Source organism: Nicotiana tomentosiformis, chromosome 8 (genome assembly GCF_000390325.3).
Source record: "Nicotiana tomentosiformis chromosome 8, ASM39032v3, whole genome shotgun sequence".
Classification (NCBI taxonomy): domain Eukaryota; kingdom Viridiplantae; phylum Streptophyta; class Magnoliopsida; order Solanales; family Solanaceae; genus Nicotiana; species Nicotiana tomentosiformis.
In genome coordinates this window covers 122771656-122780812 of record NC_090819.1, presented here as the reverse complement: position 1 = coordinate 122780812, position 9157 = coordinate 122771656, and the positions used below count along the sequence as shown (strand labels likewise).

At 33.8% G+C, this 9157-nt stretch overlaps 1 protein-coding gene across 1 annotated transcript; it reads left to right on the top strand.

The window, feature by feature from the left end:
• The first annotated feature begins 4248 nt into the window (after positions 1 to 4248).
• On the top strand, positions 4249 to 7241 carry LOC138898078 (uncharacterized). The gene is made up of 4 exons (XM_070184113.1): positions 4249 to 4516; positions 4646 to 4820; positions 5079 to 5172; positions 6894 to 7241. The coding sequence occupies exons 1-4, from the start codon at positions 4249 to 4251 to the stop codon at positions 7239 to 7241; spliced, it is 885 nt and encodes a 294-aa protein (XP_070040214.1).
• Positions 7242 to 9157: the final 1916 nt, after the last annotated feature.

Below are 9157 nucleotides of genomic sequence, written 5' to 3'. Positions count from 1 at the left end.
GGCAAAGTCATTTTCTTATATTATTGATGGCAAAAAGTCTAATGAAGTAAAGGACAGGACGAACATTAAAGAAGAATAGATGTGGGCATATTATAGATCTAGGTATGAAATAGCATTTTAAAAGCTTGAATATTGTGAAAGAACGAGTTATTGGCAGAACTTGTGTGTTATTTTTTATTGATGTCTGGTGAAAAATATTATATAATTGAAATAATATGTATAATGGACTACAAAACTAAATCTCCCATATCAAGTGTAATAAACATATAAAAGAAATAGTTGATTAGTAAAAATGAGAGAAGGAATTATATTCTATCAAAAACTTGTTACCAAACATAATGGATACGCGTAAAACCACTTCAACTAATACTGTGGGTAAACCATTTCTTGTAAAAGATTTGTCCAAGAAAAACCTAACCAAATGAATATATTGGACGGAAGTTTTGACGAAGACAAGAGTCAATAGGACATGTTAAGTGTTACCCAGCTGAAGGGGCAGAATTATTTTGGAATTATTAATTTGACCAGAGAGTAAAACGAAGTACAATTAAAGATATGATAAACATCGAGATGAATAGATACAGGTGGGGTGTCAAATTGACGGGTTGAGCTAATTTTAGGCGGGTCAAAATTGGTTGATTCAATAAGTGGGAGTGTTTACGACCCGCCCAAAAGTAACTTGTGCTGAGATGAGCCTGAGTCAAGTTAGGCTAAAATTTGGGTCATAGCCTAACCTGCCCAACTCTCATCAAACTTTAATTAATGTATATTATTTTCTTATAAACTGTTTAATTATCAAATAAGACTTTTTTTCTTTTATTATGGTCATATATAACATATCAAACAAAAAAATTATTTTAAAGATATTTTAGTAAAGTTAATCAAGGATCAATTTTGGCTAAAATCAGCCCAACTTTAAATGTACTGAAATGGGTTGGGTCAAGATGAGTTGAGTTTAACAAATAGGCGGATCAAGACCAGCCCAACCTTGGACGGATTGAGCGGGTCAAATAAATTTGGGCTCAAATTGCCGCCACTAGATATGGGCTTGCAACTATACATCTATCATCTATGTCTAGATTAGCATTCAAATATGTCAAAAAGAAAGAACTAGGGTAATTTTAACATAAACCATAAAAAAGTAAAGGGACAAGATGAACGTTGCAATAAATATATGTGGACCTAAACCTACACTTTTTTTATTAAATGGGCGGGTTAAGCTAAATATAAGTGTTTAAGTGTGTAGCACCAATAATCAAGTTGGGTGATAATGTATCTACAAATTATTTTGAGTCAAGATGGAAGAGTCTATTTAGACTAAACGTTGGATTAATCTGCCCAACTCAAAATCATATTTCTTATGTTTATTTGTTCTCTAAATTTGATTTATCATGACTATATCTATTCAATCGACCTAAAATTTTTCTTCCTATGTTTTGATAAGTTTTCATATGGGTAAATAATTTGGCAGGGGTGTATATGAGTCGGGTTGGTTCGGATTTTCTAATTACCAAACCAAACCAATTGTATCGGGTTATTAAATCTAAATATCAAACCAAACCAATAAAAGTCGGGTTTTTTAATATCGGTTTTTCTCGGATTTTTCGGATTTTCGGGTTTTTTCAGTTTTTTTTTTCTTCATAAAGTCTTCATAGCACAAAACGTAAAATTTGTGCTCCAAATATTTCTTTAATCCTAGTAAGACAGAACTATATAAGGTGTTTTTCAATAAAATAACATAAATATGAGATGAGTCATGGCATTGTACTAAAATATTCAATAATAAAGATAATAAAATCGCATAAAATAAATATTATTAATAAGCCATAATGAAAACAAACATAATTTAAAATTATGACTAATAAGCACTATTATTTGCATGACTAACCACTAAAAGAAAAATAAATTAATTTTATCTAAACCATGAAAAAACTAAAAAATAGATATCCAACACTATTTTAATTCATAGTACAATTAAATTGAATGTCTTTTCTTAGCATTAGTATTGATTTGATTTTGGTTTAGGATTTATTTGAGTTACTAACATTTATGGACTATAAAACTTATTGGAGTATCCAAAAATTATAAGCCCAAGCTTGAAATAATACATTAAAAGATAAAATTATGAAAAAGCTTAAGAAATATTTATAAACTACACTACCATAAATATTTTTATGTATTAAATATATTTAAAACTTCTATACATATAATGTCGGGTTGGTTTAGTTTCGGTTTGACTTTTTTTAGTCAAAACCAAACCAAACCAAATATGGTCGGATTTTTTTTCCAACACCAAACCGAATCAAACCAAACCATAATCGGGTTTTTTTTCTCGATTTGACTCGAATTATCGGGTTGGTGCGGTTTGTCATTTTCATTTGTACACCCCTATAATTTGGAATACATGGCTGCTCAAATTAGTCAAATTTAACCTGTTCAAACTTAGTCGGATTCAATGAACTATATTTCCATGAGTTAAATTTGATATCAACTTCTATATAATAAAAAAATTATTTAAAAGTTCAAGTATGCCGCAAGGAAAGGTTCATGCAAGGAGGTAAATATGGGATACGTAGGCACTTTCTGGTTTCTGGTTTTTAATAGACATTTGTTGCAAAGTCTTTTCTTACTAGGTCCTTTTTTTCCTTTTTTCCTTTTCGTACGAATTACTTTTATTAATATGATCAAAAAGCATAACAAATTAAAAACACATATTAACAAATTAGAGGGACCAAAAAGCATAACGAACTAAAGGCACAGGATAAACGTTGAGATGAATATACACATTTGGACGTATAACTATACATCTATGTGTAGAACAATATTTAAAAAGTTCAAATATTTGACCAAAAGTTCAAATAACGAATTAAAGGGACCAGAAAGCAAAACGAAGTAAATGAGCAGAATAAAGACGTGGGCCTATAACTATGCATCTATGCGTAAAATAGCACTTAACAAGTTCAAATATACTTTCATTATTCATTAATTAATTTGACCAAAAAGCATAACAAATTAAAGGCAGAGGCGGATCCAAGATATAAATGTTAAATATGAGTTTCAATGATGAAAAATAATATATCACATTTGGTGCAGGATCACAAGAGATAAAACAAAGAAATCAAGATTCCCTATCATTCAAGTATGGACCAGGGGAAACAATCCATCAACGGAAACAAAAAATATCAATGACTAGCTATGAATAAGGAAGAAGCAGCGAAAATTCGGAAGAAGAATCAATCAATGATTTGATAGATAATTGACGGAAGCTAGTATAGGAAGGTTCTAAAATCAAAGGAAAATAAGAGTGCAAAGTTCTACACTAGAGATCGTTAAAGCCCAAAATCAGGGGATCCATCATCAATCACTCAAGTAACGAAAAGAACCTATCAAGGAAGATCAACGAAAACCTAACCTTATTCTTGGAAAGAATCAATTAGCGATTCGGTTTAAGGATCAACTCCCTTGGGTTTGTAATATCTTAAGATTCGCGTCAATCAAGAGTCAAGAAGGTCTCACGAAGTATATATACATATGTTCCAGGCTTGAAGAAGATATACTTTGAACGAACCATTATCACTCTTTTTGTTCTACTCCAAACAAATATTGTATTTAGTGAGAGAAGAAAAAGACAAAAATACTGGTGAGACATTGTATCAAGAAGAGAAAAGTAGACATAGAAACTAAGTTGTTGGTGTAAAGCTACATCAACCATCTTGTACTCAAGAAATTTCAAATACTGAAAGAGATAACCCTTGCAGCCCAAGGAGACTAGACGTAGGATTCACTTTGAATCCAAATCAGTATAAAAATCCTGGTGTCTTTATTTCCTGCACTTCATTTCTGCATTATTATTATTCTGTTCTTATCTCTAGTCGATTAATTGGTAAACTAGTCAACTACTTAGAATACTGAAAATAAAAATCGTCAATTCACCCCTCCCCCCTTCCCTCTTGTACTTTCAATTGGTATCAGAGCTTGTCTCACACTTTTTTGCTTGACAGCTTGTGAGAAAAAATCATGAAAAATCAAGTAACTGTTGGAGCACTCTTTCAAGAAGGAACGTCGCAAGTCATGCTACCATATTTCAATGGACAACACTTTTCTCACTGGAAAGTGCGAATGAAAATATATGCAAAATCCTATGATGTCAAAGTATGATGCTTTATCAAAAAGGGTAACTATCCACTACCAACAGTTGCTCAACCACCCGTTGATCCAAAATATATAGATGAATACACAGACGAGTAAATGATAGTTGTTCAGGTCAATGCTAAGGCACGAAATTTACTCTATAATGCTATAAGTGGAGAGGAGTATGGAAAAATCTCAAGTTGTGATACAACCAAAGAAATATGGGATAAACTGGAAGTTACTTATGAAGGAACCAGCAAAGTGAAAGAAACTCATATAAATATGTTGGTTCATGACTATGAACTCTTCCAGATGAAAGAAGGAGAATCCATTGAGGAAATGTTTGCAAGGTTCAGCAAAATTATTAGCGATCTAACAGCCTTTGGTAAATTCTACTCAAGTGGTGATCAAGCTCGAAATATTCTAAGGAGTCTACCTACCACTTGGAAGACAAAAGTAGTTATACTCGAATCTCAAGATCTAAACATACTTTCATATGATGAACTATGAGGAGATCTTATAACATTCGAGAAAACACATCTCAAGAAAACAAACCAGGAAGAAAAGAAGAAAACAAGTTCTTTCAAAGCTACAACTGAAAGACCTGAAAATGATATTGATGACGACCTAGAAGCTCTTGAAGAAGAGATTGCCATGGTATCAAGAAACATAGATGGTTTAATGAAAAGGTATAAAAACTCAAGAAGGGGAATGATTCCACCCAGGCGAACCAGGCAATACAATGAACAAGACAAAAATAATGGAAAATATTATGAGTGTGGAAAGTATGGGCATGTTCAAGCTGAATGCCCAGATCTTAAAAGAAAGGTCTCCAGAGGATTTAATAAAAATAAATCTTTCGGAAGATGAAGTGATGAAGACAGTTCAGAACATGAAGAAATAGCAAACCTGTGCTTCATGACTATTTTGGAAAATGACATGAACAGATACTCGGGCTGCTTAACCGATAAAGATGCATCGGACGATGAATACAAAGAAGATACTGAAAACTATTTCATGGCACGAGGTGAAACAAGCGAGGTAAGATCTTATAACTGTGATAGATGTAATGAATTGCAGGATATTATTGACCTTACCTATTATTGACCTTACCCTAAAAGAGTCTCAAAAAATGATGAATGAACTAAGTAGACTCAATAGGGAAAAGAAAGACTCGGAACTTAAGCTTGAAGTCTGTGAAATCAAAAGAGATGTATTTTATGATGAAGTTCAGGAATTGCAAATGCAACTTAATGGAATGCGTAAGTCCACCAGTCACAGTTCTGTCAAGTATAACCAGGTGACTTACAAGTCAACTGGAAAAAGACTAGTTAGAACTATGGCTGTCCAATGGGACGGGAGGAGACGGGATAAAATTAACGGGACGGGACGACATTTAGCCGGGACGATGGCGGGATGGGACAGGACAAATGGGACGAAACGGTAGGCCCATCCCGTCTCGCTAACAAACGGGACGGGACGGGACGAGACGAGTTCGCGGGCCTTAAGTGCCGTTTTAAAAAAAATAAAAATATTTAAGCATTGAGTTTGGCAACAGATATTCTTTTGATAATGACTAAGTTTTTAAAGTTTGCAACATCTAATTTTTTGACTTATTTAATAAACTTAAAAATTAAACGAAAATTAGGAAACTAAGTAAAGAATTATAAAATATTAAAAAAAAAGACTTGTAATGAAATATTCTAGCAATTATAAATATATAATAGAGTTATAATTTATTTAATATAATTTCAATCCATTAAGTAACTAAGTAAGACTGTAAGACAATTCATAAAACAAATTCAACGCTTAGAGCTTTTTATTATATTAATAGAACTTTCAAATCTCACATACAAATATAATTCTTTTGAAGAGCACCTAATCTACGCAACCACCTTCTAGGAAGGATTCTGTTTGAACTAGGCCTCTTAGTAGCCAATTACAAATTATCATACTAATATTTGTAAGCTCCTATATAACCTCGTTGTAACTTATCTATAATTTCTCTCGGATATTGTTCTGGAATTGGCAATATTGATTGATGTTCCATGAGTTCCATGCCGTCATCGCTCCCAGTGCTAAGTATCTTATTGTATTCTTCTTCTTCCCTAGTGGTTAATTTTTCAAAACCATGATTTTTTCTTTCTGAATTAATTCAATCTCTGAATAAATACGGAAATCTCTAGGCTGTCCTCCGCTAATGAATGTCTATGATCTCCGATTTGAAATCTTGTCACGCTAAAAGCACTCTCCGATGCTACTGATGATGCTTGAATAGCAAGGATATCTCGGGCCATTATTGAAAGTGTTAGCACTAGCACATTGTTGAGCAAATTCACGAATTTTACTCGCTTTATTAGCACAAAAAATATAGCCGCAAGCATGTTGTACTTTACTACAAGCATCAGAAAATAAATTAATACTATCTTTTACAACCAAGTTAAAAATATGGCATGCACATCTAACATGAAAAATTGCCGGATTAATTGGACAAAGTCTAGTTCTTAAGCTAGTTGCTGCAGTTGTGTTAGCAGAAGCATTATCTAAGGTGATAGTTAAAACTTTATCAATGAGTCCATAAAAATCTTGTATTTGTAGAACAGTAGTTGCAATATATGCTCCAGTATTTTTTGAATCAACAAATTTATACCCAATAATATGTTTTTGCATGTTCAAGTGATGATCATCCCATATGTGTTATTACTGTAACAAAATTGGACATAAATATTCTTTTTATCTATTTCGTAAATCTAATGTTACAGGATGGATTTGGAAACCCAAAAACAATCCTGATCTTAGTAGAACTAGCCAATAAGGACCCAAGCAAGCTTGGGTACCTAAAAAAAAGTGATAATTCTTTTTTGCAGGAACACCACAGAAAGAGCCGCAAAGGAAAATGGTACTTAGACAGTGCGTGTTCCAGTCACATGACAAGTGACAAAAACCTGTTCAAAAAAGTTACTAAGATAAATGAAGGAAGTGTCAAATTTGGTGATGATTTAAGAGGAAAGATAGTTGGCACCGACACAGTTCCATTCAATAACAATTGTGATATTACTGAAGTATATCTTGTATATGGACTTAACGATAATCTCCTGAGTCTAAGTTAGCTATGTGATTCAGGGTACGAAGTTAAATTCAAGAAAACAGAATGCGCTATTGAAGATGAGTTAGGTAAAATAATACTCTCAGGAAAATGGTATGGAAATGTTTACATTCTTGATGGCATTGAAAACCTAGATAGTCACATCTGTTTAGCATTTATATCAAACGATCCATGGTTGTGGCATAAGAAACTTGGTCGTGTAAGCATGCATCTAATTGAGAAACTCTCCAAGCATGATTTAGTTATTGGTCTTCCTAAACTCAAATTTTCTAGAATTCATGTATGTGATGCATGTTAGATTGATAAATAAACCAGAAACTCCTTCTAAAGCAAAGACATTAAGTCTACCACCAAGCCCTTACAATTGCTTCACATGGATTTATTTGGACCCAGCAGAACTGCTAGCATTGGAGGAAAACAATATGCTTTTGTTATTATTGATGACTACTCACGTTTTACATGGGTGATTTGCTTGTCTCATAAAGATGAAGCTTTGAAATACTTTAAGATTTCCTATAAAAGAGTTGAAAGAGAAAGAGGGTACCTTATTACAACCATCCAAAGTGATCATAGAGGAGAATTCGAAAGCAGAGCATTTGAAGATTTCTGCAATGATCAAGGATATACTCACAACTTTTCAGCTCCAAGATCACCTCAACAGAATGGAGTAGTTGAGCGGAAAAATCGAACTCTACAAGATATGGCCAGAACAATGATATTGGAACATTCCCTGCCAAATCATTTTTGGGTAGAAGCAGTAAGCACAACCTGCCACATTCTCAATAGATGTCTTATAAGACCTATCTTGAAGAAAACTTCATATGAATTATGGAAAGGTAAACGACCCAACATAGGCTATTTTCATCCTTTTGGCAGCAAGTGTTTTATCCACAACAACGATAAGGACAATCTTGGAAAATTTGATCCAAGAAGTGATGAAGGTATTTTTTTGGGTTATTCCATAAATAGTAGATCTTTTAGAGTTTATAATAAATGTACTTTATCTGTAGAAGAATCCGTACATGTCATATTTGATGAAAACAACACTACGGACGAGAAAGTAATTATTACAGGTGATGAAGATATCACCCAAGAAACATCACAGACAAGCAAATCACAAAAGTCCACTGATAATACAGACGGTGTCATAGAGTCGACTAATGAACCTGTCAATAATCAACCAGAATCACAGAAGGAGTCAACTACTTATATGATTGCAACATGTCCAAATGAGTGGAGAAGTGAACCGGAATATCCTCAGAAGTTTATCATAAGAGATCCAAGTGAAGGAATGAAAACCAGGGGATCTCTCAAGGAAAAGGCAAATGTAGCACTCATCTCTCAGATCGAACCAAAGAAGGTTGAAGAAGCCTTAAAAGACTCCAGCTGGGTACAAGAAATGCAGGAGAAACTTGATCAATTTGATAAAAACCAAGTCATGGAATTGCTACCTAAGCCTGCAAATGCTACTGTAGTTGGAACCAAATGGGTTTTCAGAAATAAGCTAAATAAAGATGGAAAGGTTGTGAGAAACAAAGCCAGATTAGTTGCCCAAGGCTACTCACAACAGTATGTCACACCCCTTAAATACTTGAACCTAGAACCTTCTATTCTTGTGCTCCAAGTAATGAAAAACTCCCCTTACAAAAAATCCGAAATTCAATCTTTTAAACGAGTAAAGGACAAGTAGAGGGAGTAGATTGAGTGAGACTCAATCCTACGCCCCCCATTAATCCTAATCTCATCTTCAAATCAATTTTCGGGTGAGATGAGCGCGCGGGGGAATGAGGCGGATTCGATTGTCAAAGTTCGTTGGAATCTTAATGACGTGGAAGAAAGATAAGGATAGAAGGGGGGGGGGGACCAAGCACATGACGGATTTGTGGATTTTCGGCGGGCTAGGCGCAGCTGCAGTGGGGA

Coding starts and splice junctions, on each gene's coding strand:
- LOC138898078 (XM_070184113.1), top strand. CDS start 4,249: ATGATAGTTGTTCAGGTCAATGCTAAGGCACGAAATTTACTCTATAAT. Junction 4,517..4,645: donor TAGCGATCTAACAGCCTTTG/GTAAATTCTACT, acceptor AACTATGAGGAG/ATCTTATAACATTCGAGAAA. Junction 4,821..5,078: donor ATAGATGGTTTAATGAAAAG/GTATAAAAACTC, acceptor TGACATGAACAG/ATACTCGGGCTGCTTAACCG.